Below are 16,025 nucleotides of genomic sequence, written 5' to 3' on the forward strand. Positions count from 1 at the left end.
GAAAAGTTTTTACTGTGTTTAACGAAGGCCATGTTGGCCTGATATATTCGACCATGCCCTTTGGCTACACCGAATAAAGGATTCTTCAAAGAAATACCAAATTAACCTGAAGTTGCCTAAAAAAAGGCGAAACGCGTAGTTAAAAACTAAAAAACAAAAATTGCCACCAAGTCTGTTTTTAACCAATTTTTTTTTTTTGGGGGGGGGGGGCATTCATAATCGCCTCCGCAGCTTTCACCACTGCTTCTGATGATTGATAATGCCTCCAACGGACTATAGGGAGGGTGAGGGAAGCACTTCACGTTAATTTTTGCAAGATAATCAGCAACAACGTTGGCAATATGTGGACGCGCATTATTGTGGTGCAGCATCCAGCCTGCTTCACGGAACTGTGGTGTTTTACGTCTGATATGGACCTGCAATGTTCTCAGGACATCCCTGAAGTATTGTCGGGTTACGGATGTGTGTGCAGGTACGACATTCTGATTTCATGAATATCATAGAATGAGATGACCATAACGTTCCCACCACAAGCAACTACGTTTGCTTTTTTGGGGGTTGGTGATGAAGGAGATTTCGACATTGAGCTTTGCTGTTTGCTCTCAGGATCAAAATGATGTGCCCAAGTTTCTTCGGCAGTGATTACATTTGTAGGAAATTCCGGACCTTCCTCTAACCTCAACTTTTACTGCACGCAGTCCTGCACGCGAATGTCCTTTTGTTCGGGAATCAACACACTTGGAATCCATCGCGGCCAAACACGTGCCATGTGTAATTTTTCTGTCACCAATGTGTTGGTGGCACCCAATGAAATGTTGAGTATTTCAGAAAGTGATCTTAAGTAATTCGCAGAGCCTCTCTCACAATGAAGGATGCAGTGTTGATGTTTTCTTCCTTAAGAGCAGTAACTGGAACACCGGGTCCTCCTTCATTTGAAATTGATTGTCTCCCCTCTTTAGACATTTTAAACCACTTCCAGGTGTGCTGTGGGGAAGAACAGACGCTCCATTGGCCTCCTCTAACATTCTATAGACCTCAGCTGAAGATTTGTTGAGACGAAAGAAGACTTTCAAACCCACGTATTGTTCATCGCGTGTTACCTCCACTCCAGCGGTAGGTGGTACTGAACATGTCTGACCTTGCCTCCCTCTCACAGGCGGGAATCAGGAGTCCCAACAACGAAGCTACTACGGCGTGTTTGTTGAACATTACGCTAACAGAATATCGTAAGACTAAAGTTTGGAGCGAAATATTATGACCATAAAAAATTATGAACGTTCTTTATTGAACAGCCATCGTAGTAGGGGAATATGCTGTACCTGGAGCAGGTGTATCTAGGAACACTTGATGTTCCGATAAAAGAACGAGCAACAGACACCATCATAAGAAGTCTCTGCATTTTCCACTGCCTTTGTTGTTGTGACATATAAATTTGTAATTTGTGGTTATGAATGTTACGAGTTGTACACATTTAAGTGGTGTGCAATAAAGTAACGTAATTTTGGTGATATAGTTTAATTTTTGGATACAGAGTTTAATAGGAAGTATAAGCGTGTACATATTTAGAACTGCAAAGTAATATAAAGTGTAGAAAATTAATGTACACCATGTTGTACCTATAAACGGAAGGTCTCTTTAACAAGGAACACTCGGTATTTGCAAATTAATAGTGTCTTGACTGTCTTAACTATTTTCCCAGTCATGAGAGTGAAACTTCATGTTACATGCCGATAGCTTCTATTTCAAAATATTTTTAACTGGGATCTGGCATTTCATAATATTTCTTTTTAATTTGAATTCGCTTACTGATTACCGGTGTGTAATATAGTAATAATGTAACATATAGTATATTAAATACGGTGTTAACTAGATTTTCTTGATTGCAACACTTTCAAATATGAGTGGAATATGTGTTCCTAACTACATGACCGTGTTTCACAGTGGAGCACTGTGGCACATCAGGAAGACCCTATTTTACAGGACTAGTGTTTATAATTTCAGTAAAAGGGTGCAGCATACATAAAGTAAATGCTATCTTTTCGAAATGGAATAGAAAAATATATCTACCTTGTGTTACAGGACTGGCTAGAGGCGAAATTCTGAAAGCTGGTCCAACGTGGAACACCCTTCATACAACCTCATTTATTTCCGGCAACATAACCGAAGGTATCCACAGAGGATTTGCTAGAAAGACTTTTTCCTGCCTGCTGTGGAGCTTATATTTCAATGATTCCTAATGAATGTCTTCGATCTATTTCTATAACGGTTTTTTCTGTTGTGTCATGGATTCTTTGAACAATGTGCGTACGTGTTATCTTTTTCTTCGTGTTTCTTTATTCTCGTTTAAATACAGCCCAAAGCCTTTGTTGTTCCACTGTGGTTACACATAGGCCTACATTCTCAGACCGTATGTGTAATACTGTCTCAATGGATGTTTGCATTAATCTGTTTGAAAATAGAGCGATCCTGACAATGAAGACTTATCCTGGCAAACTGTTACATTTTGCTCAAATATTCTTTCTTTCTTTGGGCACTACCGCTCTTGAAATGTGTAAACTAGTTACTGACGAAAGACTGTAAGGAAAAAGATTTTTATGTCTTTATTAGTTTTCCGCTTACGTTTCTATTAAAGGTTGTGTTTAAATTGTTACACCTTTCAGATTCAGGTGTACATTTGTCAATATCACAAGTCGTATTTTATAATATCGCTTCGTGCTAATTTAAACAACAAAATTCGCAGGAGACTGCAACACAGACAGTGGATATAACCGTATCATTTTTTAAAGATTTCTGCAAACATTGATACTGAAAATGTGGGATAAAAGCTCGAGGGAAGTTCTTAACAAGTCAATATTAGGAAACGTCAGACATGGCTCTAAGTCAACTGCGTAACCTTCACTCTGTCGAAAAGCAGAACAAATTTATTATTCCCCGGTTGTTGATTACTGTGCGGTAGCTGATACGGATTTACCGTTCTTTGCCACGAAGCGGTTTTATAAGCGATTCTCTCTCGTCATCGGAATGTCACGGCTTTCAAATAAGAGACTTCAGAAAAAAATATGTTTGAGACCTCCAGCGGAAAGACTTTCCATGCAAACTTCCTTGCTGTTTCGTCGGACAACATAAAGTACAAATAAATTACTAGTTTCCAGAACGCTACAAAAAAAAGAAGAGAACCGCTGATCACAATGGCGGCAAATTTGATCGGAATATTATCGAAGAAGTGAGGAACGTTACGAAAAGAAATTTTGAACAATTTCCGACTAGACGGAACCGTAAGCGTCATAACATAAATGGGTTGGGCTACAAATTACAGATGAACCGCAGTGTGGCGAATATGCTGTGAATAGCTCATTAAACTAAGTCTACTGTGCGATGTGCATGACGGCACAAGTTTTGCATTCAACAGTTGAGGCACTGTTAGTTACGTACGTCCATCCATCACGGCATGATCGTACCACACCGGGTGGGAAAAATCGGGCTTTCATTGTCCTGAAGCTAAAACCCGCTCAAAATGCGAGAATGACATTGGTTTTTAATTGTCCTAAAGCAGACCGAGGAACAAGCGTGTACCCCGCTTCTGTGATAACGCATTTTCTGCCGCTTACAGCTAGAAAGCTATTCGTAAAACTTTTTGTTTCCGTAACTTTTCCCCCTTCTTCCATAATACTCCACTCATACTTGACGTCATTCTGAGTAACGTTTTTTTACAACATTTTGAAACTTGAAATTAAATTATAATCACCCTCCATATGAAACACCGAGAACCATAGGGCTTAAAGCACTTCATCGTCGACTGTGAGAGTGTAGGATTTATTCGTGTTTGTGGCATCTGCTGATCTTGTGGTGAGTCAGGTTTGTCTGCGCTATGGGCCCTCATTGTACAAAAGTCTCTTCACCTTGTCAGTGTTTTCCACATATTCCTTTGCTCTCCGATTCTGCGCAGAACCTCCTCATCCCTCACCTTAACAGTACATCTAATTTTCAAAATTCGTCTGTAGCACCACGGTCCATGTTTCACTGCCATAGAATACTGCGCTCCAAACGTACATTCTCAGAAATTTCTTCCTCAAATTACGGCCCATGTATAATACAAGTGCAATTCTCCTGGCCAGAAATGCCCTTTTTGTTAGTGCTAGTCTGCTTTTGATGTCCTCCTTGCTCCGTCCGTCTTTGGTTATTTTGCTGCCTAGGTAACTATACTTAACTTCCTGAACTTCGTGACCATCAATCCTGATATTAAGCATCTCGCTACTCTTATTTCTGCTACTTCTCATTACTTTCGTCTTTCTTCAATTCAGTCTCAATCAGTATTCTGTACTAATTAGACGGTTCATTCCATTCAGCACATCATTTAAATTCCCTTCGCTTTCACTCAGGACACTAATTTCTTCAGCGAATAGTATCGTTGAAATCCTTTCAGCTTCAATTTTAATCCCGCTCTTGAACCTTTCTTTCATTCCCATCATTGCTTCTTCGATGTACAGATTTAACACTAGAGCGCGAAAGGTTACATCCTTGTCTTACAGAATTTTTAATCAATGCACTTCGTTCTTGTTGGTCACTCTTATTATTACCTCTTTGCTCTTGTACATATTTCATCCGTCTCTTCCAGTAACGTACCCTTATTTTCCTCAGATTTTCGAATATCTTGCACCATTGTACATCGTCCAACGCGTCTTCCAGGTCGACAATTCCTAAGAACCTCTCCTGATTTTTCTTTAGTTTTGCTTCCATTACCAACCGCAACGTCAGAGATGCCTCTCTGGTGCCTTTACCTTTCCTAGTGCCAAACTGATCGTCATCTAACTCATCCTCAGTTTTCTTTCCCAATCTTCTGTACTCCATTTTCGTCAGCAACTTGGCTGCAAGAGCTGTTAAGGTGATTGCTTGATAATTCTCTCATGTGTCAACACTTCCAGTCTTCTGAACTATGTAGATGATATTACTTCCAAAACTCAGATGGTATGTCGTCAGACTCATGTATTCTACACACCAACGAAATGATTATAGAAATTCTGATGTTATGTTATCTATTCCTTCTATCTTAACTCCTCCAAAGCAGTTTTGAATTCTGATTGTAATACTAAATACCATATCTCTTCTGAATCGTCTCCTGTTTCTTCTGTCACATTAGATAAATCTTCTTCGTCAGAGAGGCCTTCATTCCACTCTTTCCATCTACCCGCTCCCACCTCTGCATTTAATTCCCATTGCACTCACAATGTTACCACCCTTGTGTTTAGTTTCACAGACGTTTGTTTTGAGTTCCCTGTATCCTGAGCCAGTCCTTCCATCAATCATTTCTTTGTCGATTTCTTCACATTCTTCATGTAACCTTTTCGTCTTAGCTTCCCTACACTCTCTATTTATTTAAATTTGCATTTATGTATTTCTGAATTCCCCTGAACAATTTTTTACTTCCTTCTTTCATCAATCAACTGAACTACTTCTTCTGTTTCCCACTATTTCTTCGCAGTTACTTTCTTTGTACCTACGTTTTTCTTTCCAACTTCTGTTATTGCCCTTTATAGAGATGTCCATTTCTCTTCAACTGTACTGCTTACTGTTCTATTCCTCACTGCTGTATTTATAAACTTAGAGAATTTCAACCGTGTCTCTTCATTCCTTAGCACTTCAGTATCCCAGTTCTTTGCGCATTCATTCTTTCCGATTAATCTCTTAAACTTCAGCATACAGTTCATCACTACTACATCGTAATCTGTGTCATTATCTGCTCCTTGGTACTTTTACATTCCAATAACTGATTTCGGAAGCTCTGCTTAACCATGAAAACTGAAATCTTTCAGTATCATACGCCCTTTTCCTAATTTAGGTCCTCCTCTTGTGTTTCTCGAACAGAACTCAGTTAGTCTTTCTCCTCTCTCATTCCTTGTCCCAAGTCCATATTCTCCAGTAACCTTTTATTCTTCTCCATCTCCTATAACAGCAATCCAGTCTCCCAAGGGCTATTAAATTTTTACCTCCCTTTATGTACTGTATTTCCTAATTAATATTCTCATATAGTTTATCTCTTCTTCCTCAGTTTGTGACCTTCGCATGTATACCTGAACTATCGTTGTCGGTGTTGGTTTGCTGTCGAATCTGATAAGAACAACCTTTTCACTGGACTGTTCCTGTAACACACTCTTTCCCCTAGCTTTATATTCATAAAGAATTCTACGACCGTTATACCATTTTCTGCTGCTTTTGATGTTACCATATACTCATCTGACCAGAAATCTTATTTCCCTTTCATTTCACGGAAAATTACTATATCTTGATAGAGCCTTTACATTTCCATTTCCGGATTTCGTAGTTTTCCGACCAAATTCGAGCTTCTGACATTTCACGTCCCGACACGTAAGACATTATTCTTTGGTTGGTAATTCAGTCTTTTTCTCATGGGCACCTCCCCGCTCGGCAGTCCCCTCCCAGAGATCCGAATAGGCAGCTATTCCGGAATATTTTGTCACTGGAGAGATCATGGTGAATTTTTTTGAATTAGAGACCATATGGCCTGTGGATACACGTTATTTATCTTTAGTTCGGTGTTTTCTATTGCGTTTTCCATCCTCATGCCGTTGATCATTCTTCGCCATTTATGAGCAGTTTCCCACCCCAAGGGCAAGAGTGTGCCCTCAAACTCTGTTCGCTCCTCACCCCCCCCCCCCCCTTTGACAAGGCCGTTGCCGGAAGGTGGGTGACTTCTTATACCAGAAGTCTTCGGCCGCCAGAGCTGGCTATTACATCAGGAAATTCTTTCGCTTTTGTACCAAGCATGTCTCCAATTTTCTTTTCTTTTTACAATTCTAATTTACATTACTCTCCACTACTTTTCTATTTGTGTTTATTATTAAGTCCAAACGTGATTTTAGTTACCGTGTACATAGAGTTTAATACCTCACCTAAGTCTTAGTAACTCTCGTCCAAGAAAGCAACGTAGCCAACGTCACCGCTGCTAAATGCTCTCCATACGCCTTCTCAGTCGAACACTAAAACAGACTTTCTCTTCCTTCTCTGGTTTTTGAAACAGCAAGTACGCAAAACAAAATAGACATGCAGTCTTGAAATCTGTTTCACATCCGTATTAACGTGGTTATATTGATTTTCTTCTTATTAGATCTGTTAATTGCGAGAACAGTGATACTCACGTAGTGTAGTATTTTTCGCCAGCCAGAACTAAATAAGGGAAAATAGATTTAACTAAAAGTAATTACAGCGTGAATAGCCGAAAAATTAAATGCTTCTTTTATATGTTATTGGTTCCTTTTTATTTTGCGTTATGTCAAATATCAAATTTGTTTCTGTAATCAAAGGGAAAAATTCATGTAGTAGGTAAATAAGAGAGGAAAAAGAAAAGGAAATCATTCTGCACTGAAGGAGAGTACATTACTTTGCACTCCACTGGAAAAGTAATTACATTCAAAGGTTTTACTGAATGGGAATGCTGCAGTATATCATACATTTCTATAGAGCAGATGACAATTCATGTCATCTGTGCTTGGTAGCTGATTTATTGGCACTAAAATAAATGTCGGAGCATTCGAAAACATTTATTGAATTTATCAACGGTTTCTGTTCCTCTTCTGAAGGAGTGGGTGTTTATGTTCCCGCTGAACAATGTATAAAGAGTAAATATTTTGTTTATGGACTACTTACAGAGAAAATGCGCTCTTTGGCGGTGCTTCCACGATTGACGAGACGATTGTAGCTGCACTGCTGTTGAAACACATTGTTTGATGAACGAGAGCTGCATCCTCATTTCCTCCGTTTTTCTCTTCTTCCAGATTACCACAACACTCAGCGGGAAGAGCTCATTTAAGAGCGAGGCACTGCAGAAGACATGCACAGCCCAGGTGACAGGGTACGTAAAGCTGTGCATATAGCTGCTCGCAGTGCGATGATCCTTTCGTTGATGTAAGTAGTGGTCACTGTAGAGCTATTGGATGTTTTCCAATCTGTTTTCGCTACGCTTCTTCACTTCTACGAACACCTCTCATACATTGAACGTTATTCCCTGACGACAAAACTGCGATTTATTTAGTTCTATTGTTTCTACGTATTCCTTTCCTCTTCCATTCTGCAGACAACTCCTCATTTATAACGACTCCATTTCATTTTCATTATCCTTTTGTAGCACCATGTCTCAAATACGTATATTCTCTTCCTTCCAATTGTCCAGAATTCCGTGATTCGCTGCCATGCCAAAAACTTATTCCTCATTTCAAGACCTACACTCCTGGAAATTGAAATAAGAACACCGTGAATTCATTGTTCCATGAAGGGGAAACTTTATTGACACGTTCCTGGGGTCAGATACATCACATGATCACACTGACAGAACCACAGGCACATAGACACAGGTAACAGAGCATGCACAATGTCGGCACTAGTACAGTGTATATCTGCCTTTCGCAGCAATGCAGGCTGCTATTCTCCCATGGAGACGATCGTAGAGATGCGGGATGTAGTCCCGTGGAACGACTTGCCATGCCATTTCCACCTGGCGCCTCAGTTGGACCAGCGTTCATGCTGGATGTTCAGACCGCGTGAGACGACGCTTCATCCAGTCCCAAACATGCTCAATGGGGGACAGATCCGGAGATCTTGCTGGCCAGGGTAGTTGACTTACACATTCTAGAGCACGTCGGGTGGCACGGGATACATGCGGACGTGCATTGTCCTGTTGGAACAGCAAGTTCCCTTGCCGGTCTAGGAATGGTAGAACGATGGGTTCGATGACGGTTTGGATGTACTGTGCACTATTCAGTGTCCCCTCGACGATCACCAGATGTGTACGGCCAGTGTAGGAGATCGCTCCCCACACCATGAAGCCGGGTGTTTGCCCTGTGTGCCTTGGTCGTATGCAGTCCTGATTGTGGCGCTCACCTGCACGGCGCCAAACACGCATACGACCATCATTGGCACCAAGGCAGAAGCGACTCTCATCGCTGAAGACGACACGTCTCCATTCGTCCCTCCATTCACGCCTGTCGCCACACCACTGGAGGCGGGCTGCACGATGTTGGGGCGTGAGCGGAAGACGGCCTAACGGTGTGCGGGACCGTAGCCCAGCTTCATGGAGACGGTTGCGAATGGACCTCGCCGATACCCCAGGAGCAACAGTGTCCCTAATTTGCTGGGAAGTGGCGGTGCGCTCCCCTACGACACTGCGTAGGATCCTACGGTCTTGGTGTGCATCCGTGCGTCGCTGCGGTCCGGTCCCAGGTCGACGGGCACGTGCACCATCCGCCGACCACTGGCGACAACATCGATGTACTGTGGAGACCTCACGCCCCACGTGTTGAGCAATTCGGCGGTACGTCCACCCGGCCTCCCGCATGCCCACTATACGCCCTCGCTCAAAGTCCGTCAACTGCACATACGGTTGACGTCCACGCTGTCGCGGCATGCTACCAGTATTAAAGACTGCGATGGAGCTCCGTATGCCACGGCAAACTGGCTGACACTGACGGCGGCGGTGCACAAATGCTGCGCAGCTAGCGCCATTCGACGGCCAACACCGCGGTTCCTGGTGTGTCCGCTGTGCCGTGCGTGTGATCATTGCTTGAACAGCCCTCTCGCAGTGTCCGGAGCAAGTATGATGGGTCTGACACACCGGTGTCAATGTGTTCTTTTTTCCATTTCCAGGAGTGTATATTTGATAGACTTCCTTTAGAGACGAACGCTTTCTCTGCTTGTACTAGTCTGTCTCTTACATCTTCCCTGCTTCGTCCGTTGTGCTTTAGTTTGCTTCCGTGGTAGAAAATTGGTACACATCGCCTCCTTCATCGTCTTCAACTCTTAGGTTAATTGTACTGCTAATCTCGTGAGAGCTGCTTCTTACTGCTTTCAGCTTTCTATTGTTTCCTCCCTAGTTTTATACAGTACTCAGTAAACTACTCTGCCAATTCAACAGAATTTGTAAATCTTCTTCAAGTCCACTGACGGTAACACTGATACATGCGAACTTTATGACTGATATATTTTCACCCTGAATTTCAATCCTCTCCTAAGCATTTCTTTGTCGATACATATTTTAAACTTCAGGGGAGAAAGATTCCGTCTGATATGCTTCTTAATACGTTTGGCCCAAAATCGTTTTACTCATCCCATTCTATTTCATTGACTCCTACTACATCCTGACTGAGAACTTACTTACCTATTTTAGACATACGGTCTTCCTGTGTTCTTTTGACTTCCGATACACTACGCTTCAACTGGTAGAATATTACTATGTCGTTAGTTTTTCAGTGTTCCAACCTTCAACTCAAGATGACCAGAACTGTTTGGTAATGTTAAAATCAAGCAACACAGTTTCTATTTCTAGTCATATTTCCTGGGATTCATATTATGTCCATTCTATGCACAGGTTTCCATTGTATTTAGGATCTTCATCCCGTTGATAGTTGCAAATTCTTCGGTCTCTTAGAGGGTTTTTATCCTTTTCCCACCCCACCCAAGAACAACAACTTGCCCTAATTTCTTTCTGCTCTTCTCACTCTTTGATAAGGCCGTTGGCACCATGAGGGGGGCTCGTAACACACGCCTTTAGTCGTCTATTCTGATAATTTTTATTCAAGGAACAGGAATCTGGGATCTGAGGTCGAGAACACTTTAATTAGTAATCACCGAGTCCATGGCACCTTCTACGAATTCCATTGTTCTTAGGTTAGATTACTGAATCATTCCAATAGACCCACACAAGAGACGAACATCCTGGGTGTGGAACATGTCACATAAACACATTACAAAAATGTAATTAGAGAAACTTGGGTTTCATTAAATGATCCTCAGTCAATAAACAGTAAAATTATGTACAACATTTAAAATTAAACTTCCACTATTTACAGACGTAAGACTTACATCTGCTTTCCGTACATCCATCAATCACACAGTAGGTAGTTACTTGACTGTTACAATAAAGTATTGTCAAAAATTAAAGTGTAATATATTTTCATTAACATGGTCTACTGCATTTGTTGAGAAATTTATGGATGTAATAGAAGGATCCGGCCACCAAAAATTCTCTTAAACTGTGTAAACTGTGCCTTGTCTGAAACTAAACTTAATGGTTGCAGGTAACTTATTGAAAATATGTGTTGGACTCCTTTCAGGGCAACAGTAAGTGATTTTAAATCTTTATGTATATTTTTCTTATTCCTAGTATTGATACACTTCCTTTAGAGAGGAATGCTCTCTCTGCTTGTACTAATCTGTCTCTTACATTTTCCTTGCTTCGTCCATTGTGCTTTACTTTGCTTCAGTGGTAGAAAATTGGTACTACGAGTAGAGTACTTACACATGTTCTTTCCCAGACTGGCTTAAATATGCGGAAGTTATACATCCTCACAAAAAAGGCCACAAATAGATGCCATCAAATTACCGACCGATCTTACTTTTGCCTACTTTTTCAAAAATCTTTCAAGCACTTAGTTGGCAAAAGAGATGTATTATTTACAACAAACTTCATTAAGGAATAAATATACTGAGAAGCGGTCGTTAGTATCCCCAATTCTTTGAATAGGTTCCCACATGATGTTCTTGGATTTTCACTGCAATTACTCCTATTATACGCTTCTGTACTCTAAAAAATTTTTCTCACTTTGTGGAGTTCCCCCAAAATATGATACCATATGACATAATGGAGTGAAAATAAGCAAAATATGATAGTTTTTTATATTTATATATCCTATGTCTGACATCATTCACACTGCAAACACAGACTTGTTTAGGAGCTTTAGCAATTCGTTAGTATGACGTTCCCAACTGAGTTTATTATGAAGTTGTAATCCCAAGAATTTTAAACTTTCGACTTCTCCTACTTCCATGTCAATATATTTTATACACACTAGAAGGAAATCTCTTGGAAGTTCTGAACTTCATAGAAGTGGGTCTTTTCAAAATTTAATGACTGTGAATTGGCTATGAACCACCTATTAATGTCAGTAAGAATTTGATTAGCTGCCCTTTCTAAATTTATATTTGATTTACTATCTATTACAATGTTTGTATCTCCTGCAAATAAGACAAACTTGGCATCTGGTAATGTGATGACAAATCATTAATATACACAAGAAAATGTAGTGGTCCTAGTATCGAACCTTGGGGAACACCACATGTAATTTCTTTCCAGTCAGATGATGTCTGATTGCCTACTGCTGAAGTGTTACATAATGACACTCTTTGTTTTCGATTAGTAAGGTATGACTGAAACCACTTTGCAGCACTACCAGGGATGCCATAATATTTTAATTTACTTAAATGAATTGTGTGATTCATAGAGTCAAAAGCCTTTGACAGGTCACAGAATATGCCAGTTCCCTCTAATTTGTTGTCCAATGAATGAAAGACATCTCCGCTGTAAGTATAAATAACCTTCTCAATATCAGAACCCCTAAGAAACTCAAACTGTGACTCTGATAGTATGTTATTTTCACTAAGGTGTTTAAGAAGACACTTGAATACAACCTTTTGAAAGATTTTTGAAAAAGTTGGCAAAAGTTAGATCGGTCGGTAATTTGATGGCATTTACTTGTGGCCTTTCTTGTGAGGATGTATAACTTCAGCATATTTAAGCCAGTCTGGGAAAGATGCTGTGATAAGTACTCTACTCGTAGTACTGCACAGCACGTCTCTTAGCCACAGTACATCGAAGAGCGATTTATTCTATCGCTAGAAGCAACATATAAGTCGAATAAACCCATTTCGGACCAAGGAATGTTTAATAAATAGTGAATACATATTGAAAGCCGATGATTGGAGCAAATTACTACCGTCATCGGGAATTCTAGGGTTCTGTTGGATGCCTTACCTATAAACAGCCTCTTATTTTTCCTGTTGTAGGAATGACAGTCAGTTCTGTGCGACATACAACACTGTCCAACTCTTTGTTCCTCAGAAGGGATTGCTCTGTGGGTGACTATTGTTCATGCCATGCCAATAATTATTTGGTAGGCAATAGCAAATGACCAGCTGATGTTGCACCGTGCAGTTTTGCTGCAGAACGTCATCAATGACAGACAGCAATTGTTTTCCAGCTGCTTGTTTGTTCTGGAACACCGGTTCATGTCCAGCTGCTGCTCGGTGAACATGTCTGATCCACCTGATTGTGATTGCTACCAACCAGTATGCTGTCGCTCTGTAGTCATCTTGCATGTTCATGTCTTTAACTATCTTGGTATCTTCTCCCATTTTTCGTTACATCATCCTGAATTCCCTGGCAGCAATACGGTGTGTTGGAGTGTAATTCACAGTTCTCGCAATTTTCGCCAATATTGTCGATTTGCTGTTTACTTTGTAAGTAGCAAAAGCGAGCTACGTCCTAATCGCGTTACAGTTCGTATTTCATACGGGCACGAGTTACGTCCTAGATTAGAACAATACTGGTATGATTATGTGATCAGCAGCTAGTACCTACTGTGTGCCATTGTTAGGAGTTTGAATTGGACTCGACAATCAGAATCTTACAGTACTGCCAAAGGAACCAGCAGCTCATGCCTACGGACTGGTGGCGATGGAGTGCGTTGTAGAATGTGACAGACAAAAACTGTAATTATCATAACAGTTGAAGATATAGGTTTGGTGGTAGGTGTAGTTTTTATTCATAATATAAACAATTTTTTTAATTACTGTTGTTAGTATCACCTGTTTTCTCTGCGTCAGTCAATGCAACATGGGTCTCCAGTCAAATCTTTTTTCTATTTTTTACACATCTGTTTCATAGCGGAGTTGATATCCATTTGCGACCTTCCTGCGCGGAGTCCTATTTGCACTTCTTGCTGCTTGTGACTTGTTTCTTTTTCAGATCTGTCAGTATTTCCAAATACATTATTCTATCGAAAGAGACCACTACCAGTCTCCTATAGCTAGTTGGGTCGTTTCGAGACACTTTCTTACGCACCGCTGTTGTGTAGCACGTATTCCATTCTGTTGGAACATCATCTCCATTTAATAATCGTTCAAACAGTCTCCTTAGCATCTCCAAAAATTTCGGTAGACCAAACTTCACCAGTTCTGTATATTTGGATCCATACCTTGGTGCATTCTTGACCTTACCGCTCTTCGGCCCCCTCCTCCCCACCACCCTCCCCATGAACCACGGACCTTGGGGTTGGTTGGGACTTGCGTGCCTCAGTAATACAGGTAGCCGTTCTGTAGCTGCAATCACAAACGAGGGGTGTCTGTTGAGAGGCAAGACAAACAGGTAGTTCCTGAAGAGGAGCATGAGCCTTTTCAGTAGCTGCAGGGGCTACAGTCTGGATGATTGATAGTTCTGGCCTTGTAACATTAACCAAAACGGCAGTGCTGGTACTGCGAACGAATGAAAGCAAGGGGAAGTTACAGGCGTAATTTTTCCCGAGGACATATAGCTTTACTGTATGGCTAAATGATGAAGGCGTCCTCTTGGGTAAAATATTCCGGAGGTAAAATAGTCCCCCATTCGGATCTCGGGGCGGGGACTACTCAAGAGAACTTCGTTATCACGGGAGACAAAACTCTCGTTCTACGGATCGGAGAGTGGAATGACAGATCCCTTAATCGGGAAGGTAGGTTAGAAAATTTAAAAAGGGTAATGCATAGGTTAAAGTTCGATATATTGGGAATTAATGAAGTTTGGTTGCAGGAAGAGGAAGAATTTGGTCAGGTGGTTACAGGGTTATAATTACAAAATCAAACAGGGGTAATGCAGGAGTAGGTTTAATAACGAATAAAGAAATAGGAACGCGGGTAAGCTACCAACAACAGGATAGGGAACGCATTATAGTAGCCAAGATGGACACGAATCCTACGCCAGGATCAAGTAAATAAAAAGACTAGGGCTGGTACAAATCCTTGGGTAACAGAAGAGATACGGAATTTAACTGATGAAAGGAGAAAATATAAAAATGCAGTAAATGAAACAGGCAATAAGGAATACATCCGTGTCAAAAACGAGATCGACAGGAAGTGCAAACTGGCTAAGAAGGGATGGCTAGACGACAAATGTAAGGATATAGAGGATATCACTAGGGGTAAGATAGGTACTGACTACAGGAAAATTAAAGAGTCCTTTGGAGAAATTAGAACAGCTTTTATGAATATCAAGAGCTCAAATGGAAAACCAGTTCCAAGCAAAGAAGAGAAAGCAGAAAGGTGGAAGGAGTACATAGAGGGTCTGAACAAGGGCGATGTACTAGAGGGCAATATAATGGAAATGGAAGAGGTTGTAGATGATAATGAAATGAGAGATATGATACTGCGTGACGAGTTTGACACAGCACTGAAAGGCCTCAGTCGAAACAAGGCCTCTGGAGTAGATGACATTCCATTAGGACTACTGATAGCCCTGGGACAGCTAGCCATGACAAAACTGTACCATCTGGTGAGCAAGGTGTATGAGACAGCCGAAATATCCTCAGACTTCAAGAAGAATATAATAATTCCAATCCCAAAGAAAGCAGGTGTTGACAGGTGTGAAAATTACCGAACTGTCAGTTTAATAAGCCACAGCTGAAAAATACTAATACGAAGTATTTACAGACGAATCGAAAAACTGGCAGAAGCCGACCTCGGGGAAGATCAATTTGGATTCCGTAGAAATGTTGCAACACGTGAGCCAATACTGACCTTACGACTTATCTTAAAAGAAAGATTAAGGAAAGCTAACATCCCAAAGATGTTCGCGGTCCCATGCCGTTCCCCTTCGGCGAAATGTCTTGGCTCAAACTCATCTAGGGGTTGAATCGCACTTGTCGCATTACACGCCGTAAATTTGACACTTGTGACCGTTTGGTTAAATTGTCTGGCTGCTGGAAAGATTCCTAAATTGTATGAAATTAATAACAGTAATAGTATTATCGGGAACTAAATTAACGACCCATCAATGATATAGGCCAGACAGTTGCGATTTTGTTAGAATAATGTTTATTCAGAAACCAACAGCGAAAGTGGTCCTATTTAGAATTACTGTTACACTCGAGCACATAACAATTTGTCACAGTTCGATCAATCACAATCTCATCACGATACACAAGTCTAGT

General features: G+C 40.9%; 1 protein-coding gene across 1 annotated transcript in view; it reads left to right on the top strand.

Moving 5' to 3' along the window:
• Nucleotides 1–16,025, top strand: part of LOC126355777 (uncharacterized) — a 132,520-nt gene that overhangs the window by 49,336 nt on the left and 67,159 nt on the right. Inside the window, exon 2 of the mRNA XM_050006181.1 lies at nucleotides 7,791–7,867. Within this exon, the coding sequence (XP_049862138.1) occupies nucleotides 7,847–7,867 (21 nt within the window). The 5' untranslated portion in view covers nucleotides 7,791–7,846. The remainder of the gene's footprint in view (nucleotides 1–7,790; nucleotides 7,868–16,025) is intronic.

The sequence above is a fragment of the Schistocerca gregaria genome, chromosome 3 (genome assembly GCF_023897955.1).
Source record: "Schistocerca gregaria isolate iqSchGreg1 chromosome 3, iqSchGreg1.2, whole genome shotgun sequence".
NCBI lineage: Eukaryota > Metazoa > Arthropoda > Insecta > Orthoptera > Acrididae > Schistocerca > Schistocerca gregaria.